The sequence below is a fragment of the Pimephales promelas genome, chromosome 5 (assembly GCF_988280905.1).
Source record: "Pimephales promelas chromosome 5, fPimPro1.hap1.1, whole genome shotgun sequence".
NCBI classification, from domain to species: domain Eukaryota; kingdom Metazoa; phylum Chordata; class Actinopteri; order Cypriniformes; family Leuciscidae; genus Pimephales; species Pimephales promelas.
Genome location: NC_142773.1, coordinates 22409110 through 22432672, shown reverse-complemented (window position 1 = coordinate 22432672; position 23563 = coordinate 22409110). Strand labels below are relative to the sequence as shown.

Sequence of the window (23563 nt, the reverse complement as noted above, 5' to 3'; positions counted from 1 at the left end):
ATGTTGTCGCTACAGCAGTCCACCACATGCACGGTATTGTTCCGAAACGTTAATGCCACATCTGTCATAGGCATCAAAAGCCGAGAGGAAAACAAAGAGATTTGGTTTTACATCTCACTCCCCTATGCCACCCTCATTCCTGCAGAGATATCCGTCTGCTCCTTTGTCTGCCAGATACACTCTACTCTCTCATGACAAATGAGGCCTGTCATTGTTTAGAGCCCTTCAGGAACAGCTCCTTATGTCAATGTCCAACTCTAATACGTTCAGGGAATGGTTTTATGAAATCATAAACAGTAAATGGAGATGCAGGTATAGAGGCCCGGCAGTGCCAGCGGATGACAAAAAGAGTTCCTGGAAATCTTAACACTAGTCGGCATTGAAATTGAATCCCTTTATCTCTCCGACGTTTATTAGAAGCAGGAACAATTGTCTGCCATGTTTTTCATATCCTGAGATTTGAATGTGATTTGCGCCGAGCCTGGCTGATACAGTCCAGTTGTTTCTTCTTAAATAACATTAGCACCTGTGTTGCATTGCCTTTGAAAGATATCAGTGAATGAGCCGTCTTTTCATTAGAGTTTAGAGGTTATGTGCTGAAGTGCATTTTGCGGCAGGATCAGATACTTGTAATGGCCTGACCCATGTTTCCTCTGCATATGATATAGTAAAATGTGGAGGAAGTTATGAGAAAGTGGTCGTGTTTATGTGCTGGATGTCCTCGACCCCTACAGCGGCCCCTCAGGCATTAAGACTTGTAAGTCAAATCCTATTATCTCCCACCCTGTGTCCATTGAATCTTTCCGTATTGAAATTCAATAGAGTGGCCTTGCGTAATCCCATAGAAACATTCTGCTTAAGGGAGGGGATTATTAAATGAGAGAGTTATCTTAAAATGACATTGCCCTGACGGCCACAGTGGCCAGTCACATGTCTCTCTTTCCAGGCTATGAGGAGATATGCAAAGTGGCATTCAACCCCAATTTATATGAATTAGTATGCAGTGTGTATGCTATGCAGTATGCACAATATAAAAATGCAAGTAATTGGTGGCTGACCTATAATGTACCAGATTGTTTAGTGTACAATAGAGCTGTACTTCATTTTTGTTTTGCTATTTAGTTCTAATAATTTTTTTTTTCTATTCTGTTATTAGTAATTTGTACTGCCAGGGCAACATTTCGAATTTCCATTATATATTATCTTATTTCAACTTTACATTAACTACAACTATTAAACATAAAATTTATTAATTTAAGTCCCCCTGTGGTGAAATTCAAGCTTTTAATGTTGTTTATATGTCTATGAGGTGTTTTTAATGTGCTTTAAAAGAGAAACCATGTGCGAAATCATAAGTCAACACCATTGCTGAGTGTTGTCTCAAAAATACGGTTTGTTAATGCTGGTGTTTCTGATGTCACAAACTTTAACAAATCATGTCAACGAGTTGATCTTCGAGTCGGAGTGAGTGAGTGGAGACGGGGCTAGTTTGATATCCATAGGGCCACGTATACTTAAATAATTTAAGGCATGCCTTATTTATTTTTATTTTGTTTAAGGGATAAAATGATTGACTACAAGGGGATTTTAACAATAACAACAATGCTAAAACAAATATCTGTTATTCCACAGACAAGTAAATGGAGGCAAAATAGTGTCAAATGTTTCACTAGTATAGCAGATTTCAGATGTGAAGATTCGATTACATTGAATTTGTCATTTCCAGTGTGGGTGTGTTTAGAGAAAGGCTTATCTTAATCCCTGGATAGAGTGTCTTCTTCCATTTTCTTTCCCTGTGTGTTTGTGGGCAATCAGATGGACCCTCACCCTCCACCATGAGTGTGATGTGCACGTCCTGATATCATATGATGCAGTAACACCAGCTCTTAGAGTCTCCACACACAGCCTTATCACACACAGACCAGGAAGAAACTCACTGCTGGTGATTACCTACCTTGTGTGTGTGTGTGCTCCAATAATGATGTCATCCTCCAGGATGTAATTCACAGTTATCTAGGAGTGTGTGATTTCTATTTTTTTCTGCCTGAGGTAGCGAGAGACTCCGAGACACCTCTGCTGGTATATTCTCTCTCACACACACACACACACTTGTTTAGCCCGGGGACCAGGTATTGCTAACTCAGGATGTGATTGTATTTCATATGAATTTCACACTTGTTGGGGAAAAAAACTCTAGCATATCCTAGACTGTTGTGGAAACACATCCAAATTCTACAGAGGTTTTAGTCCCATTTACTCAACAAGCCATCGGATTGCTGCTGCTTTTTCACGTTTACCTTTCAGCAGCAATGCACTTGTTATAAAAAGCAGTGTATTAGCAGCTACATCAAATCATACATCATTTGATAGTTGTCATACATTGTTAAGCTCAGGTAAACTCATAAATTGTGCAAAGCAGAGGCCAAAAATGTTGCTGAGATGTGTGTGCGCTTGTCTTCACCATGCAAATAACATCGTCTTTGTTAATGCTGACGCGAGGTTGCTTTTGCGAACACCCTTTTTTAGGAGGCTTGGGTCGTGCTCGGCACCAGAGCACTGTTTACTTACTGTCATTCTTTTAAAAAGACAAACGCAGACTGATGCATTATGTATGAGCACGGCTAAGGCTGTGGGGTTTGTAATTTTCAGTCTTGCGAATTTGTTCTCTACCCGAACAAAGGGCAGTAATTGAAAAACGCACACCTCTGCTTTGACGACTGATTGGATAAAGAGGGATGTTGTTGAAATCTGTTCTGCCTGTTTACTGCTGTGATAGCCAATTAGCACAGGGAAAATATGTTTAGATTATAATCAGTGATACATCAATGCTATGTGACAGCGTTGTAGTCGGCTAACCCAAACGGGTCATACTTCATCAGGGGCGGACGTTGGGCTGTCGGGTCCAGTTTGACTTCTGTGTAAGAGATGGAGGAAGTGAATCAGGATATGTAGATGAAAGGTGAACTCATCATGAACTCATTTTGTAATTGATTACTCACTTGACTGTTGACTATGCTATCGGTACTGCTGAGATCAGACATTTCATGGCCATTATATGGATGCATACTTAACATAAATCCTTTTCATCTCTCATATTTTCTCTTTTTCTCCATCCCCCCCAAGCATTATTATAACAAAGCACACAATTATTGAACATCATAAAATGCTCTCGCCATGAAATATTTAAGCAATGCCGTAATCAAATTCCACGGATGACCGCTGCTCGGTAAATGAAAATGACGATTAAGATTGTCTCATAAACAACGTGGTCTCGCGAGTGGATCGTTTTCATCAGCTCTCACCTCCACATCACATTTTCTCTTTCTCTTACATTCAGGAATCATATCTAAAAGCTATTGATTGCCATAAACAAAGAGCGGGTATGAATTTTTAATGGGGCAAACCTCCTGGAGATATCCGAGATGTAGATTTCTGTAGCGTTCGCTTCCCCTTGTCGTTTGATTTACTATACGTGTTAGAGCGAATGCTATGGGAAGATACCGCTCCAGTCAGAATTCCTAATTCGTGAAACATCTCTCTGTTGCGAATTGCGACGCATGACGCCTGGGCTGTCTTGTACAAGAAGCATAGATGTAGATTCGGCAGTCCCAAGTGTACCATCACCATTCCTCAAAAGTTTCTAAGGTAGTGAGTTATCTACAGTATAAAAGTGATACAGGTTGTACTTTTTATTATCATTTAAGGTTAAAATCAAGTATGTCTAAATTGGAACTTATTCCACTGTGAGAAACATTAAGTTATGCCTCATCATTAGTGTTGGACTACGGTAGATTCAACAGTGGTTCTGGTTTCTTTCTGGTATCACAATGTGGCTATTTGGGTCTTTCTTCATGCAGGAATGCTCTGTGAGATGTTTAGCCTCTCACATGATCTTCTCTTAACCTCTGGCCCATTTGGACACACACACACAATTTCTCTCTCTAACAATTTCAAAAAGAACACAATGGCACAAAGAAATCTCCCCCAGAAGTTGCCTTTCCTAAAGCCATCAAAATTCAGTCTTACATTTTTATTAGGATTGAAACAAGGCTGTGAGGATTAGTCTTTGCAATGGCATGTGATGTATAGGCTAATGTTTCTAGATTACATGTCATTTTCACAAAATCCGTAGAAGCTTTTGTGAAAGTCTTTTAGAAATATTCCCTCAGCTGAACAATTTGTGTTTGTTGTGCAGTTCAATCCGTCTGTATCCGTCACTGTATCTCTCACAGTCTCGTTTTTATTCCTTTCAAAAAAAATCTTAAAAATTAAATTATGGTGCTACCGTGCTATACCCTAAGTAGTATGTTTGTAGGATTCGTTTTAAGCAGAATGTTAAAACCCTCAATGACTAGTTACATCTCTCTATGTATCCACAGTGCTTTTTTGTTTTGTTTTGTATTTTTAAATTTATTATATTGACATATTTGTTGTTGTTGCTGTTTTAATAAATGTTATAAGTGTATTTATTTATACATCACAGCATTCAAAAATCTTAAAGCGAAAAAATAAGTGTATCCCCTGTGCTGGCTTGCTTGTTTTATTTATTTTAATATTATACATGTTATTAATTAATTCTTTTTAAAGCACTGCTGGAAAATAAATTTTGAAAAACTCACTAGTAGACAAGTATTGGATAACCATTCCTTTATTTTCCCTAACATGGATATGATGCTGTTGGGAGGAATCTTACTCAAATAGTACTTATGTCTTTAATTATGTCAAACATTGCTATTGAAATAAACATCAGGCTTCCCTGAGCCTTATGGCTCGAATAAGATCAATTTCTAGTGTTTCTCTCTTTGCTTGAAATTATTTGTGTTGAATATAATTTGGGTTTGGCTGAATGAACAAATTATGACTATTCAATCTACCCCATAGTCATATTATTTTCCCTTTCAGCACGGGCAACTGAAACGGTTGCGGTAAAGCTGAGTCTTTGAAAGTCATCAGATGCTGGAGGTTATAGACTTCTTCTCTCAGAAACACTTTGTAAACTTTCAAAGATTGTTACTCGGAAGGGAATTTCCTGTGGCCGTAAGGGCCTGTGTGTGTTTGGTCAGGCTGCCTGGGAGTTCTGATATAACACTATGGACCAGTGCCAGGAAGGAACAGCCAGCACCCCTCAAGAGCAGGCCAAAACTCTCCAGTACAGCGGCACGGTGCCCAGTCTTCACCCCAGACGCTCTGCTTCTGATTAGGCTTTCTAAGAGCTGAGCCCTACTCATCTCTGTGTCTGTCTCTCTCTCTCTACTTCTCTTTCCAGCCACTACAACCCATCAAAAGGACCACCACACTCAAGACTAACACACTCTTGAACCTAATTTGAATCTATTTGTTTGGACTATTTAGGAGGCCATGGAATGTCCCTTTTGGCTGACTTTTTATTTGAATAAGAAAAATGAAATGGGATGCAGTGGTGTAGTGTAGTGGTTAAGACACCAGGGCTGGTATTTGGAAGGATGCTGATTCGATTTCTTCATTCTCTGTAAGCATCGGGTAAAGCACTGTGCTATTAATGGTATGGTTTAGTTGTGCTTTGCTAACAGGCATTAAAACATGTTCAGTGACAAGTATTGATTCTAGTAACCGAGATCAGAGTTCTAGAATGGGTTCATATTGGGAGAGTGTTTGAGGCTTCAACATGCAGTCATTTCGTCTGCATAAACAGTTCTGGGTAGATTTCCTACAAATTGTAGTCCATTACTGATTACACATGTTGTGATGAAAACTAGCTAGTAACATAATCGATTACACATTTTAGGTAAAATAATCGGACTACTTTTTGATAACTTTTAGATTACTTTTAACCTTACCCATGAATAATTTACTGCCATTTTTTATTGAGTAATCAATAAAAATATAAGTGTATTCTGATAATGAGTATTTTAAAGTGTAATTACCAGTAAATTATTTTAGAATCTGATCCAGATTACATATACAGTTACTACCCAGCACTAAGCATAAACCCTGTCCCTTCTATACAATTGGTTATGACTCAAGTGCCTGTCCTACATTTTTGGATAATCCATTTCACTCGGATGCCATAATACAGAAGAAAAGATATAAAAGGTTGCTACTTCCGTTTCATCGTGACCTTAAAGTTGGTCAACTAAAACTAGGGGACTCATTTAAAAAAGTAGTTAGCAATAGAAATATATACTACTTTCGATAAAAAACAAAACATTTAACTCTGTGGAGGAATTTCTCCCATCTAGCGGTGAAAAAGTTGTTTCCATTCAAAGGAATTGTGCTCTCCAGCGCCTCGCTTTTTCAAATGCGTGTTGCATCTACGGTAGCCGTTATGTACTTCGATGAGTTTTCTTTCGGGTGAACAGGTTGCAAGAACAGGTTCTCTACGTAGCTGCTATTCGTCAAAGAGCCTGACTTTTTTAACTATAAATGCTCTACTGTCTATATAATAAAGTACCCAACCAAGCAATAAAAAAAGCTTCTAATTAAGACTGTAACATCGACTTACCTTTCGAGAAGAAAGCAGGACTTCAGCGTCTCTTTTGAAATCTTTCTCCTGCATTAACGTTAGCTCTTTCCACCTGGAAAAAACAACCCCGACCTTGTTTTTTGTAATATCCGGTCACGTTTCCTTTTACGTTCTATTTTGGACTTTATGTATGGTTTGCCATTAAAAATAACAGTGCAATGCAGCCTTTTAAACTTGCCGGGGCAGTGACAAGCGCCTCTAACTGCTGCTCCTCCGTTTTAGCTGCTTTCAGTTACGTCACGTTGGCTCTGAATGCAAAAACGTGTTGTGGAAACACTTTTGCATACTTTTTGTCCCTCTCTTGCTATTATAGTTTTTCAAGATGGCGGAACTACGTACAATGGAAGCCCCCGTGGACCTACCCGTTTCATGTACAGTATATAAAGATAATAAATTCTTTGTTTACAAGGATAAGTCTGTTAATTGTCAGAGGGATTTGTACACCATTGAGGACACATTTATGAATAAAAATATTGATTTTAGATAATAAATGTTGTGTTCATGTGTGAATTGTATTAGGACTACTATTTTGAAAGGGTGTTGTGTAATGACGTAACCCTTTTTAAAACGGGTCTCAAAGTGCAAGTTTTTGAAAACAATATTGTTATTATCTCCATGTAAACTACAAAAATTTTTAAATATAATTGTGTAATACATGCGTTATAACATGTTCAGTAGTTTTTCTTTACAAAGTGACCTCACCAACTACTGGCCTAGCATGCATAATACAGCGTTTTTAATTGTTTTCACTGATCCATGTTAACGAGGATCGTTTTGACCACGTTGTCGCCTGTATACGAAAAGCACAAAGGAATAACCTTTCCGTTTTTTTGGTACAGTGTTGTTGTGTAAACGTACCCTGAAAATAGAGATAACAGACCTAATGTCCAGCAACCTGTTACTCGCATGACATAGAAATGACATAGAAACTCGCATGTAGAAATTAGCAAACGATAATGATTCAACAGTCCAATCTATTGTTGATAGACAAGATCCTCACCTACATTTTTAATGTCATAAATCATTTTAATGTCATTATTTTTGTAGTGTAGACTTTTCAAGACCATAGAACAAATTCTTTGATATGTTGAGATGTGGTGCTCATACATTGGGTGTATGTGTCTTGCCCCTTCAAAATACAACAACAACAACAACTAAGTTAACCCGATGGCTCCCGTGATAAATCAAAGAAAAAGGGGAAAGTTGTGAAAGTTACACTTTGTATTTCTATTCATGTTTTCAGAGTAAAAGCAAGACAGCAGCGAATGATGTGAGAATGTATAGGAAGGTGGAGGTGGAGATTGGATCATGGCGGTGCAGGGGTTAGCCTGCCGCTCTTTGCTGGGTGTGGATTTATGGGCGAGCAGGGGAGCTGCAAGCCTTGATTAAATCTGTGACCTTCACCACTCACACAGGCAATCAAGGCGAGGATAAATTCATCATTGCATTGATCCATCAATTGAATTGCGTTTCCGACACTAGCGATGGCTTGACCTCGGCGGCCGGCAGGATTGTCTAATTTGCTCGCGGTGCAGATTGCTAACGCTCTCGCCTTAACTGCACCATGAATTTACGTCTCTACCCCTGAGACGCGCCATCACGAACCACCTCGCCCCCCACCAACATCCCCTCGACGATTTGTATGCAGCAAAGCAATCAAATAAATATGCCCTTTCCAATTCATTAGCATTCACACGGGCCTCGAAATTTACATATATTAGAATATGCAGAAGCCCTTTGTGGTGTTTTTATTGGCGCTTTAAGCTACAGTGAGGCTATGCTAAAGGCCTACTCGCCACCTACTTCTACTAGTCTACACGCTCCATCTTTCAAGCCCGTGTTTGTGTGAACACTTTGCGTTTGTAATGGGTAAAAGGCTAAATTCCTCCTCGCATATTTCAGAAATTGGGTCATCCATTGGGGCAAACTGAAACGCAGATATGAAAAAGATGGAAAAGAGACAGAGAGATAAATAGAAAAGAGAAAGCTAACTGTTTTCCCTTCACAGAAATGGCCACAGTTGGTGAGGAGAGTCAGGTTATCCGGTTTGTAAACATAATCATGGTGTACTCTGAGGCAGGGAAATGTTGGAATTTGAATCCAGGTTTCAAGGATGTGTTTTGGTTTTGTGGAGTCCTTTAGGGACACTCTGCTACAAGAAACTATTTGTAATCCCTGCACTCGGGCTCGTTTTTCTGCAATGGTTATTTAAGTCCGTGTTGACTGACCCATTTTACACAACATAGGATGTTGTAACAGCTCTGATAAAGAAGAAAGAAAATTCACAGCTGAAGTGTGTACTTTTTGTGCCACCAGCACACGAAATTACAAAAACAATAACTGTTTTTAAACAGGTTGTCTGTCAGTGACTGCTGGTTTACATGTTTTTTTATCTGCTGGTCATTTGTGGACATTAGAGGTGAATCTAGAAGATCATCTCTAAAAACTAGTCTATCGTAAGCTGGTACGACTTTTGTTTTATTATTTATTTATTTAGTTAGTTGTTTTTTTCTGTTTTGTTTATATATGTTTAAAAGGGACTTGAAGACTAACTTATTTGATCAAGCTTTTGGCGTTTGATTAGGTCTTAGATTAGAATTAGAATTTGATTAGAACTGTGAGTGATTAGTTGTATGTTTTTCTTGGTGTTATGTTTTGATGTTATTTTATGTTTCTATGTATTTAGAGTAATTTACTAATTATGGACAGCACTTTGGGTTTTGGAGTTGGGTTGAATTTTGTTTTTCGATTTTTCGATTTTTTTTTTTTTTTTTTTTTTTTTAAGGGTTTGCTTTTTTTTTTTCTTATGTCTAATATGTCTAATCTTTCAGTCTTCTTGTTTCTGTTTTGCAGCCTGCAGGTCAGGCACCTACAAGGCCTCTTCCATGGATGCCTACTGCACCAAGTGTCCTCCGCACAGTTTCTCCCATCAGGAGGAAGCCTCAGAGTGTTCCTGCGAGAAGGGATTTTACAGAGCTGACATGGACCCACGGTCAATGGCCTGCACCCGTGAGTGATCCAGTACTACAACCATAAATCTTTTTTAGGTAGATCATGCATGAAATTTAATAGGCTGATGAGAAATCCATGGATGGATGAACTGATGGAAAGAGGGATGAATGGATAGGGGAAGGTAAATATGAATGCATGAATGTATAGTGTATGGATAAATAGACGGATGGATGGATGGATGGATGGATGGATGGATGGATGGACTGAAAAATGAAAAATGGGTAAATGCATGGATGGATAAAATTATGTAAAGTTGGTTGAATGGATAGTTCTAATTTTACATGCATGGATGGATGGACAGATGGATGGATGGAGGGCAGGAGGCTGTTTTTCTTATTTATTCTTATAGACTGGGCTCAGTACATTTTCACCTTCATCACTGTCTCATCATCATAAATCACGTCAGATTGGACGTTTAGCTCTGCGTTTACAAGACTGGTGAGGTCACCTTATATAGACCAAGAGAGTGAGTCATTACCTATATATATATCTTGTGTGTGTGCTTGGGGTTGAAGCGTGGAAGAAAGAAAGAGAGAAATAAAAAAGAAAGAAAGGAAAGAGAAAGAACGAACCCCGTATGACAGATCCTAATTAAAGGACTCATTCATCTGATAAGGCAAATCATGCATGCAGCTAAACATATGGATCTACTTAATGACCTTCAGTTGTAGTACATCACACACACACTTAGCCACCCACCCCCCAACACACACACACACACACACACACACGCTGCTTAATGTAATGATAAAATAAATTAGGGCAACAGCAGCGAAATGAGACTCTTTGTACTGTATATGAAAATCATGTGCCAGGAAATAAAAATGATGTGCTAATGTGATTACTGAGAAACCAGCTATAAATCACACACTTGCATGTGAACAACATTCTCTCATTCGCATCATAGTTTATGCACGTGTCAATTTTGTTTTCACCTCAAATGAGACTTTTTATGTTCATTTTTAAGACTGAATTAACATCAGAGTGTTTCAGTCAAGCATTTATGCTATTTCCTAAAATATTTTGGAAATTATGCCCTAATGCTCACTAATGCTACATTTAATCAAAAATGCTGTAAAAATTGTGAAATATTATTACAATTCAAAATAACTTTTCTATTTTAAGATATTTTATTCCTGTGTTGGCAAAGCTGATTTTTAGCACCCATTACTCTAGTTTTCAGTGTCACATCACCTTGAAATCATTGTTATTTGGTGTTCAAGAAACATTTCTTATTATCAATGTTGAAAATAGTTGCGTTTTTTGTTGAACAAAAAGTTGAACAGAACTTAATCAGACTCTTTTTTTTTAAACCTTAAAAAAACACTCACTTTTATCTCAGTGACTGGGCTGAACTTTAGGTTGTGCACCATATAGACTTGATCCACAGGTGACCACAAACACACACACTCTGATCTGTGTCCCAGAGGAATCCTCCCTTTCCTTTAGCTAGTAGATCTGGTGAAATGTCACCACCACAGACATTTTAACTCCTCCACCCTGATCCTTCGTTTCCCTTGCTTCATTTACTCTCTCTATCTGGAAACTTTCTTACAGACTCTTCAAACCCTTTGAGCAGTGAAAGAAACTTTCACTGTCTAGGAATAGAGTTGAGCGGGTTTGATTACTCAGGCTTTGCAAAAACAATTTGTGTCCTTGTGGAATATGTGCATTTGTGGATCTTCCCATCTTTTCTCTTTTCTTCTGGCTGTATTTTCCTGTTTTCGTCTCGCACACTCATATGAGAACCTTTTTAAGCAGACACCCTGCTGAACGCAGTAGTGTAGCTGTGCATAGTTGCAGGTTCAGCAGACTGTTAAAGAAAATAGAAATACTCCATGGCAGCACTATCCAGTAGTGGTCAGCCGATATTGTTTTCCGATGCTGATTTCTTAGGGAGCAGGGTGGTCGATGGCCAATATAAAGCCGATATTTCAACCCGATCTCACGGGAATTCGTACGAATTTTACGAGGTGGCTAATTCGTAACAATGTGTACGACCTCACTCGTACGAATTAGTACGATTTAGCTAAATCGTACATATTTTACGAATTAGCCAATTCGTATGAATTCGTACGAATGACCTACCCCTGACCCCGCCCCTAAACATAACCGTCACGTGGGTTTAGACAAATCGTACAAATTTGTACGAGTGAGGTCGTATGAATTAGTACTAATTAGCCACTTTTGAATCACTCGTACGAATTCGTACGAATTGGTCGTGAGATAGGGTAGGATATTTATGTATTTATTTAAATCAATATTTAATAAATTAGGAATAAATTAGAAAACAAATACTTAAAATAAAGATGGCAACTTCTTCTGCAATCGCATTACAGTATTTTTCATCGTATTTACCGTAATTGTTTAAAAATAAATGATTATGTGAATAAAAGGGAAGTAAACACTGTCAGGGGACTCGGCAATCTGGTAATTTCGTACGCACTGGTAATTATATATATATTTTTCAAATAAAGACAAGGCACAGCAAATATAAAATATAGCATAGCATATTTTAAAATGAAGGATTTAAAGTAGGGCTGTCAAACGATTAATCGTGATTAATCGCATCCAAAATAAAAGTTTGTGTTTACATAATATATGTGGGTGCACTGTGTATAATTATTTTATATAAATAAATACACACACATACTTGTATATATTTAAGAAATATTTTCATGTACTGTATATACTGTACATAGATTTATATATAATTTATATTATATATAAATATAAATATTTTATATAAATAATATTTTTTTCTTAAATATATATGCATGTGTGTATATATATATATATATATATATATTAGCATGGCTTCATCCGATGACCTCGGTTGAATGCTATCCCCCAATGCACTGCAGCAATGCAATATGGGAAGCATTCAGGGTAAAAGCTCCAGCAAAACAGCAAAACTGTTTTTTCTTAATATTTTTTGCGCCTTGTTGTCTCAGTTGGTGTGCTGGCTTCAGCGAGAGTGTTGCACAGTATGGGTTTGCCTATTTCTTGTTGGCAAAAATGTAAAGAAAAGTTCAAGTAAATGGCGGTTTAATGAGAATTGCTTGCTAGATTTGTTATTGACATAAAATAATTATTCATATATATTTTATTGTAAATAGAATAAAACTAATATTTAAATATATGCATACACAAATGAAATGTTTACGACAATAGGGATTTATTTCTCTATGGAGGATAAACCTCTCCGAGGATAAATGTGATTTACATAAGACTTGCGATCTGCCGTGGAACAAACACTGGGCCAAATATTGTCAGCTGCATTCCCAAGTGACAAATCAATCTGAGCCAATGACCATAAAGACTTTGACATCAACACCTCAACACCATAAGGTATTGGAAGTGGTTTGTCCTCCTTTTAAATGTTGATACACCTATTTATTTTGCCTTTTGAGAACAATTTTTAGAGTGAAACACTGGTGTAGGTTCATTCAAACACAAACTGAATTCATGGTCTTCAACAAACTGAATTGCAGTTTTTCTGAATTGCTAAAAAAAACCATCACACACTTTCTCAAAACCTTAAACACAAAACCAAATTTTCCAACCACATTCACAGAATGCCACATTCACCAATAAACTGGTGTGTGGTGGCTATTCTGGTGCAAAATGGATGCTGTCGCATCATCCAGGTGGACTATAACTGTGTTATAGTTGTGTTTAACTTTCACCTATTTTAACAAACATATGTGCATCACAGTGCAAAATGTGTTTTAGTGAGTGAGGAGAATGTGTTTAGAGTTTTGAAAAAAAGAGTGCATGGGATTTGCAAACAGTGTTTTTAACTACCTGAACTTGTTTTACAGAAAGAGTGATTTATTCGACAAATTGCTTTATACTATTGAGAATTTGGTTTAGTGCTTTAGCAATTCAGGGAAAAAATGTAAAAGCCAACTCTTTATTTCTGTATTTGTTTTACTTTTCTCTCCCAGGGCCTCCATCAGCACCCGAGAACCCCATCTCCACCCTAAACGACACCTCTGTGACACTAGAGTGGAGTCCCCCGAGAGACAGCGGTGGGAGAGGAGACGTCACATACAGCGTCCACTGCAGAAAGTGTGCCGGCGACGGAAAGACATGCAGCCCCTGCAGCAACAACGTACATTTCATACCTCGACAGTTTGGTCTCTCGATCCCTAAAGTGTTGATCACAGATCTGCTGTCCAACACCAACTACACCTTTAGCATAGAGGCCGTGAACGGGGTGTCCGATCTGAGCCCGACCCCTAAACAAGAAGTCACTGTCAACATCACCACTGGTCAGACAGGTAGATTGAGTCTCTGTTCCATGATCATTTTTAAATGTTGCTTGGTATATATTTGTATTGCTTTGTGCCTGGAAGCCCCACCCACAGCGAAATCTAATCGGCTGAAATTGTCACTTTGTGCAGCATTTCGCTTCCAGTGAAGACTGATAGATTATTCAATGTTCTAACATTGCGTTGTGTCAGATCTGGTTTGGAAGCAATATCACACTTTGAATGCCAAACACTCATTAGATTTCCATAAACAAAACCCACTCCAAAATTTGATTTGAAGGATTTTTTTGTAGTCGATGTGTGCGAGTCTTCAAGAGACTCTTTTTTTTTCAGTTTTTCTCTCTTTCTTAGCAAAATGTAATGCTTCCCAAACCTTTATGCTGACAGTGAAGGTTATCTTTTTTATTCAATGAGATGTCTCAAAACTCTCCAGTTTTTGACAGTCCTTGCGTTGGGTGTGTGTTTGCGTTTGTGAGCTGGTCTTTGTGATGCATCATATTGTTCTGCATTTCCCCTGCTCTGCTCAAGGTTTCAGAATTGAATAACAGCCAAAGCAACGGTTCGGTACAGCTAGAGGGTTGTTTGTCTGGTGCTAAAATGTGGTAAAGACACAACTGCCCTCCAAAACTCCTTGTCTCACACCCCTGACGGGCCGACAAGGGTCATCAGGGCAGGCGTGTTCTCATTAAATGTGTGTTTGTGAATGTGTGTATGGCATTGGGCTTGTGTAAGGCTCGGCTGAGGTATTAAATATGTATGAAGCTGGTCGGGCTGTAGAGGGAGGCTCTTGAGCAGAACAGGCACATGCTGAGAGAGAAGTGCTTAGTGTCAGAACAGGGTCAAAGATCCCAATGATTTATACATTCGGCCAAGTCAAACCGTGAACCAACCCTAATCTGAATATTGTATAGTTTAGAGCAATTTAGGAATGAAAAATCACATTTAATGACAGCATCGTATGAATAAAACATCCAAAAAAGGATTTTCTTTTTAAAAAGAAGAATTTATTTTAAATAACAGAATTTTTTATTATTTATTTATTTATTTTTTCCATTTAGTTTTATAATTTGGTACTTTCTATAGTTCTTTAGAAAACCAAGTAGTGTTTTAAATAACTAAAATACAAAGAACCTCAAGCAAGTCAAGAACCCCATATAAACTAGCTGGATACAAATCTATAATAATATATACAAATCTGAAATAAATTATCATAAATGCCATTTTTTTCCAATATATATATATATATATATATATATATATATATATATATATATATATATATATATATAAATCATTATGATTATGTCTATGGGAGGTCCCCATAAAACATTGAAACCAGTGTGTGTTTTTGTGTGTGCGTTGTGTGTCTGGTGTAATTTTGAAGACTGTTTACACATCTCAGAGCACAGAGGAGGTGAAGGACACCAGGAGAATTTACCTCCAACCATCTGACCAAATATCAGACCTGCTGTCTCTGCCCCCCTTCTCATTCCCTTCCTCTGTCCGCCCTGCTGTAGTGAGAGATGAAGGGACAGGCGAGAGAGACAGGGAAGGTGTTAGACTGTGTTTCAGGAGTGTAATTACCTGCTGTCGTGTGGCTCCCCTTTGTCTCTCTTTAGACAAAGGTTTCACAGCACTTGTGTGTATGTGTGTAAAGCATTCTCAAGTGTGTAAGGGGATCCTGAGCTCTCAGTGGTTTGGTTTTGAAGCAATAGAAGTGTGACTTTAAATTAAACCGTGCGACTGAACTGAGGTGGTCTTGAGTACTTAATGACAGACCATTTTACCATTTTTGTATGCACATCACCTCATAATGGCTTTTTTTCTGTCTCTCTCTCTCTCTCTCTGTTTGCAGTGAATGTGATCCTGAAAGAGAGAAAGAGTAAAGACAGCATCACACTGGCCTGGCAAGGACCCGACAGACCAAACGGAGTCATAGTGGAATATGAAGTCATCTACTATGAGAAGGTAGATCTCATCTCCTCCTCTTTTATTTCCATCAGCTTTACTCTAACAAGCTGACTTCTCATCCTCATACACAGATTACAAACATGTTTCTTTGACCTCCATTAAAAGCTGCAGCGATTGCAGTTGTCCAGGCAGCTCTGGCACGTGTAATTGAGGGCTGAAGCATCATCGTGCCTTTGGGAATGAAAGCAATCAGTAGACCCTGTACGCCACAGCCGACTGCTCACACATACACATAGCTCTTTAATTATAACGGGAGAATGAAACCAGGGCTGATGTCACCGATCAGAGAGAATGGCTTCACAGAAACACACCTGTATACTCACCCCCGGTTTCACTGACAACGATTAAGCCTAGTCCCTGACTAAAATGCATGTTTCAGCAGTTTTAACTGAAAGCAACTTGCAATATCTTAAAATATTTATTTATATTTCTACAATCAGAGAGAATATATTTACTGTAACACACCTGCACACATACACATACATCCAAACTTAAGGAGAACATGCTGTTAACAAGTAATCAAATCATGGCTTTGAAGGATAGTGCATCCAATAATCAATTTTTGTTTTATGTAAATGCGTTATGTAATACATTAAATCAAATATGGCATAACATTATTATTATTTTATTTTTTGGGGGGATTTACACATTTTCATTCTCATCAAAACGTACCGTCTGTTGACGGTTGAAGGTTTTTGACATCAAACCTGCACAGATGCTATCGTTTGACCCAGTCTAGTCTGGCACACATGCTGGTTGCTGTGCGATTATGGGATGTCAGCTCAGACTGAATGCCAGGATGGGTGTCTGGCATTGGAGATCGTGTGGTTCATGCTGTGTTTGTTGGAACTGGAATGGTCCCACGCTCTCACACACAAACCTGCTCTATACTTGTTCATTCTGGGCGTGGTGGACAGGGACCAAGTCTTTCCCAGAACTCATTTGGTTTTGGGATGCTCTTTAATATTTGGAAAATATTTTTTGGGTTTTCAAAGGGTGTTTTGGCTGAAACTCTGATTTAGTGACTGGTAGCTGAATTCTTTGAGGAATATTATTGGTCTTTTGATCATTCTATGTTTAGACGATCAATTTTTAAGATCATATTCCAAGATATTTTTAGATTCACATAGCGTTTTTTTTTTTTGACTTGAATAGCTTGAATGCAAGTAGCTTAAGATGAATGTGTTAGCCAAATGCATAGAGTAAATGTAAATTAAATGACTATCCAGACTGCTGACTGTAAGACAAAGTCAGCCAACTAGCTATTTTTTTGTACAATATGAATTGAATAAGTGAATCTGCCATGTTAAATATTAGCTGGCAGACAAGGTAATTACTATAAAATTAATATACACACTGTATTCATAGACTCACATTCACACACCACTGCAGATGTCTGACTCGTGTTACTAGAATCACACCAATAATCATGTCAAACAGGGTAAATGAAAGCCCTGGCCTCGACAGTTAGCAGCTGCCTCCCTAAAATGACTCAAAATGTGAAGCCTGCTGGCTACAGTGTTAAAATGCTGCTGAAATAATATCCTTCATTAATCCTCGTACGCACAGACTCGGAATTCAACACACCCTGCTGTTTACTTGAAAAAGCTTTAACAAGTATATTGCAGATTGAATTGTTAACATTGTTAGCATAGCAGCACTGTAATATTTAACAAAAGGCTTGTTGAAAAGTTAATATTTCCTTTATCTTTTCCTTTAATATTTTGTCAGTAATATTTCCTTTGTTCTGCAATGATACATTAAATTGGTATTGTTACAAACAAACTATTTCAACAATTTAATAATTAGCTGTTTTCAACATTGATAATAATACCAAATCAGCATTTTAGAATTATTTCTGAAGGATCATGTGACACTGAAGACTGGAGTAATGATGCTGAAAATTCAGCTTTGCCAACACAGGAATAAATTACGTTTTAAAATATTAAAATAGAAAACCATGGTTATTTTAAATTGTAATAATATTTCACAAGATCACTGTTTGTACTGTATCATTTAAAGGAGTAGTCAACTTTTAAAGAAAAAAATGCTGATAATTTACTCATCCCCATGTCATCCAAAATATCCATGTCTTACTTTCTTCAGTCGAAAAGAAATTAAGGTTTTTGATGAAAACATTCCAGGATTTTTCTCCATATAATGGACTTCAATGGTAACCAAATGGTTCAAGGTCCAAAAGACAGTTTCAGTGCAAACTGCAAACTGTTCAAAGGGCTTTAAGCGATTCCAGACGATGAGTAAGGGTCTTATCAAGCGAAATGATCGCTCATTTATTAAATAAATAACAAAGTTTAAGTTTTATAAGCTCAAATGGTCACCTTGTTCTGTTCTGTGATGTGCGTTCGTGACTCTCCTATTCGAATTCGTTCATGAAATGAACAAATCTTTTTCCCGAGTCAATTCGTTCATTTCGTTCGTTGAATGAACCAAATGACACGAAAAAAGATTTGTTAATTTCGATGAACGAGTTAGAACAGGAGAGTCACGAACGTGCATCACAGAACAGAGCAAGCCGACCATTTGAGCTTATAAAACTTACACTTTGTTATTTTTATTTTTTTTTAAAAAGAGCGATCGTTTTGCTTGATAAGACCCTTATTCATCGTCTGAAATCGTTTAAAGCCCTTTGAACAGTTTGCACTGAAATTGTCTTTTGGGCCTTGAACCGTTTGGTTCCCATTGAAGTCCATTATATGGAGAAAAATCCTGGAATGTTTTCATCAAAAATCTTAATTCCTTTTTTTTTTTTTAAGTGAACTACTGAGCATAATAACATTTTGTTTCAAAAACATTTATACTGACCCCAAACTTTTGGACGGTAGTTTTAGTAACATTTTACAGATTACCATTAAATTCCAACAGGAACAGTATGCGAGTCTAAATGTACCATAGTTTTTTGCTCTCTATCTAAAAATCCAACCAAAACTATTATACTGTGAGTAAATTATTTTAACATTGTTGTTCTTTTCTGTTACAGAACCAAAGAGACCAGAACTACACGGTTCTGAAAACCAAAGCCCACATGATGACAGTGGAGGGCCTGAAGCCGGGCACCACCTATGTGTTCAGAGTGAGGGCGCGCACTGACGGAGGCTACGGCAGCTACGGTGGAGAGATAGAGCTGGAGACCAGTCATGAGGGTGATGCTTTTAACCTTTTCTTAACAGTTTCCTTTTTCCTTTTTTCTGACCTTTTCCCTTTCTTTGATCCACTCTATTGATGGTTCATTAGTGGCACACCGCAAATCTTTGGGGAGCCCACCGCAAACCAGTACTAATAGCATAATAGTGATGTTATGCTGGGAAATGTAACCTCTTTTTTATCATTTTATCTTTAGTATGCCTTTTCTTTGTGTCTATATAATAGTTTTAGTTATTTTTCTAGACAATGACAGCATTAAAAAATGTTCCTGTGGTGGACAAATCTGAAATTTCAACAGCCATTATTCCAGTTTTCAGTGTCACATGATCCTTCAGAAGATGATCCAAATCCTTCTGATTTGATGCACAAAGTCAAGTCACCTTTATTTATATTGCGCTTTATACAATACAGATTGTTTCAAAGGAGCTTTACATTGATAACAGGAAAATTATGCATTTCAGCTGTTGTTTAGCTGAAGTCAGTTCAGTGTTGATTCAGTTCCATTGTAAAGATCTTTTAAGTACTAAATTAATTCAGTTAATCTATAAAGCAGTTCTGCAAAAAGAAAGAAAGAAAGAAAGAAAGAAAATGATGTCATTGTACAGCTCAGTTCAGTCAGATCAATAACATTGTTAAATATTAAGTGTCCCCAACTAAGAAAGTCAGAGGTGACAAACCCCCCCTCCCCAATACGCCAGTGTCTTTCTATATACTCTTTCCATTGTTGACCAGATACTGGGGTTTCAGGACACTGTTCTGATTTAATATGGTGAACTGTGTGACTTATTTACCAAACCTCCTGCTTATGCTCCCTGGGAGGTAAGCATGTGTGTGTCGCCGTGTCTCATGAGGACAAACGAAGCTGTGTTCAACTGACCTGTGTTCCTTTGATGGAGATCAAAGAATGGTGGGACATTTTAAAAGGCTTTGGGGCATACGTTAAACACAGAGACCTTGTGGTATATGCGCCTAATTTAAAGTATGTTACGGCCCAGCGAGCGTCTCTGGAAGCATATAACAGAGCTCAGCAGACCTGATCTGCCAAGCTGAAAGTTAACCGAGTCCAGTGTAGTAATTGCTCTTTTAATTATATAAGAAATGCTTAAGCCTTCGGCTCACACTGACATTCATAAACCGCTTAAACCGTCTGCATTAGTTCATACGATAAACATCAGAGCAGAACATACAGTACTGTAAACAGCATGCGTTTAGTCTGGTAATGTAGAAAAATATTCCGCTAAAACCCCTTTATGGAACCATTGGCTAGCAAACAGTTATAGTTTTACATTTGTAATTTTGTTTAGTTTATTTTAAACTGATCTTTTTAATTCATTTTTTAGTAGTGCTGCTGAATTTAAAAGGCTCAATTAATCTGGATTTTACAGCGTTATTTTGACATTTGATATCATTTGCATGTTTATGCAGTTTGGTTGTAAAACTTTATCGTTTTTCCAGTTTATTTTTCTTCAAAAAACTAATATAAATTTGTGGCCATTTTTTTTTTTTTCATTTGTTTTGTGACCTTTTTTTTCATTTGTTTTTTTAACAGAAACAGAGTTAGTTCAGTTAACAGAAATATTTTTTTTTTATTTTATTTTTTTTTATTATTTATTATGTCTATTTTTTAGTTATTCATTTTTTTTTTTTTAATTTCAGTTAACATAATCGTTTCAATGTACATTTTTATGTATTTATTTATTGCTAACTAAACTATAAAACCACTGTTATTTAGCGCACCTGCTGTGACATATTGAGCTCTGGTGCTCATGCGAGTGATTTGAGCTTGAATCCTGCTTTCCTATTTTCCTAATACTATTCCTTCTGTTCTCCACGTCCTTTCCTTTCAGTTCTCCATGTCCTTTCCTGTCACTGTCCCTGTCAAAAAAATAAATAAAAATCTTGGTACAATCATATAGCTGTGAGAAATTGCTTAGCTGATCGGTGCATCTGTTCCTGTCTCAGTGAGTTGCGATCTCTTTCTGGTACATGGTGCAAAACTGAGATTGTTGAATGAAGTTGAGTGGAATTCTAAATCAATTCCTGTTGCTGGAGATATTCATTTTCCTGAAAGAGGCGGTTACTCATGCGTTGCCGGGCTTGATAAATGATGTATTTGTTTTGAGTAATGAGTCGATTGTGGCAGCATAAAATCCATATACTCGCTGTGAAACTTTCAAACCAAGCCTGTTATTCCCTCTGTTAACATACCTATTTGGATTGCATGCGTAAATTAGAAAACTGACTCCCGTCTTCGCCTACTTATTTATGGACCAGATGCAGGTGGTTCTTTTTTTTTTTTTTTTTTTTTTTTGAAGGGAACAAAAGTAAAGTTTGAAGCATTTGAAGCTAAATATTTAACCGTCTTTGGGGTCTAAAAGACCACATATGATCACATGTTCAAAAGTTGAATAAACTTGTGAAAAAAAATGAATAAACGCAATGATTTACAACCAATATTGCAAAAATCTACTTTTTGAAAAGTACAAGCCTAGTTAAAACAGAAATATACAAACCTGTGGTACAAACAGCAATTTAAAACTGCAGTCCGTAGCTTTTTTGGGGTTCAAAAGTATGCAAAATCCATATTTGAGAAAATACATAACCAGTGAGTGTTAAACTTAAATGTTAAAAATGAATGGTTTAATTGGATTTTTTTGGGAGATTGGAGCATGTCTTTGCATCATTACGTCACATCTGTTCACATAAAGAAGAGTCTCGGCTAGTAGGCTATATTGCGTGTGACGATGCTGGAGGTGGAGATTTATAGCCTTTTCTCCCAGCACTTGATATAATTAAACCTATCAATTTGATGACGAATCCAGAAAGGTTCAAACGACGATCACCAGAGACAACTAGAGATTCACCCACTGTAAAATGCAAAAGACTTCGTTCGGACTTCGGAGTGGCTACAGAAAAAAAAGAGACTGCAACCGGACCCATGCGAAAACAAGTAAACATATCGGAATGACATTACATGTCGCAATGCTTGCTGATGTTGTTAACATTAACAATTTGAGAACAAAGTATAATGTGCACAGTTTTGCGTGATATGATAATTTATAAGCGATTGAACTGTTAGAATTGTAAAAAACTCAAAGAGTCTGTTAGTTTATTTGTGTAGTTTGCATAGTAATACAGTTATTACGTTCCTGTGTATTTTGCATGAATGAGGGTTGGTGTTTGTACGGATATTGTGTTGTGCGGTAGGTAGAATGCCATACAGAACCGTTTCCACTGAACCTATTTTAAAGGGATAGTTCACTTTGAAATTAAATTTTTGATATGTTTTATCTTACCTCAAGGGCATCCAAGATGTAGGTGTCTTTGTTTCCACAGTATTTTCAATTTTGACATTTTTCAGTCAAACCGTTGTTGTCTATCAGTCATACACTGGAGGCAAAGGGGGTCCACCAAAAAGCATGCACAGAGAAGTCAAAATTAAACAAGATTTAATGACTCCTAAATGTAAGTACACATTGATGGCCTAAGACACGAAACGAGCAGTTTGTGTGAGAAAACGAACAATATTAATATCGTTTTTACCTCGTGTAATCACAGTGACGTCCAAGTGATCTGAATTAGTTGTGCAATGTCCAACTGAACCGAACTGAAACGGAAGTGATCGCTTGCGTGTGACGTCACTCAATATTTACACAGAGATTTCGGAAGTTTTACCTTTTACTAAACATATTTAGATACACCGAAATAGTCTTCAATTGTGGTTTCCCGTATATCTAAATATGTTTAGTGAAAGGTAAAACTTCCGAAATCTCTGTATAAACAAAGAGTGACGTAGGCGCGCAAGCGATCACTTCTGGCGCATGCGCAGACCGAAGCGCCCGTGCCGTCAGATCATTTTGTCATGGCTATGATTACAAGAGGTAAAACGATATAAATACTGTTCGTTTTCTCACACAAACCGCTCGTTTCGTGTCTTAGGCCATCAATGTGTACTTACATTTACGAGTCATTAAATCATGTTTAATTTTGACTTCTCTGTGCATGCTTTTTGGTGGACCCCTTTAGCCTCCAGTGTATGACTGATAGACAACACTGAAAAATGTCAAAATTGAAAATACTGTGGAAACAAAGACACCTACATCTTGAATGCCCTTGAGGTAAGCTAAAACATATCAAAAATTAATTTCAAAGTGAACTATCCCTTTAACGATGACAGTGGGGCTCGACAGCCGTACTCAAATGGGTTTGCTTGTATGGTTGGGTTGCGGAGAGATTGTGAAATTATGGTTAGGGCACAGCAACCTCTGCAGCAGGAGGGATGTAAAGGTCAGTAAGAGTTGAGTGGCGTCCCAGAGTCACCCTTCTCCATCCCCAGAGTCACTGTAGAGCCCTCTTGAGGTGTCATGGGCTAGTCAACGAAACACTTAGGATGGAAGGTGCCCACTTGAAGACCCTAGAGTTGTCCCCTATTCAGCTCAACCCAGACGGTAAATTTTTATGTTGAAATTTCAACATAAAATTCTTATGTTGGTCATACTTCCAAAAATAATAATCTGTGATTGTGAATACCAGTATCCACACCGGTGCGGAGACTGACAGCACACACTTTCCTCAAACATTGTGTTCATCTGCGCTGTGCGATGTCGAGGGTGAGGAAGTACAACTTACGCAAAGTTGA

General features: G+C 37.6%; 1 protein-coding gene across 2 annotated transcripts in view; it reads left to right on the top strand.

The window, feature by feature from the left end:
- Positions 1-23563, top strand: part of epha4b (eph receptor A4b) — a 134171-nt gene that overhangs the window by 61964 nt on the left and 48644 nt on the right. For both annotated transcript variants that reach the window (XM_039654694.2, XM_039654695.2), the window contains exons 4-7: positions 9356-9511; positions 13465-13800; positions 15647-15759; positions 18761-18923. In XM_039654694.2, the coding sequence (XP_039510628.2) occupies positions 9356-9511; positions 13465-13800; positions 15647-15759; positions 18761-18923 (768 nt within the window). The remainder of the gene's footprint in view (positions 1-9355; positions 9512-13464; positions 13801-15646; positions 15760-18760; positions 18924-23563) is intronic.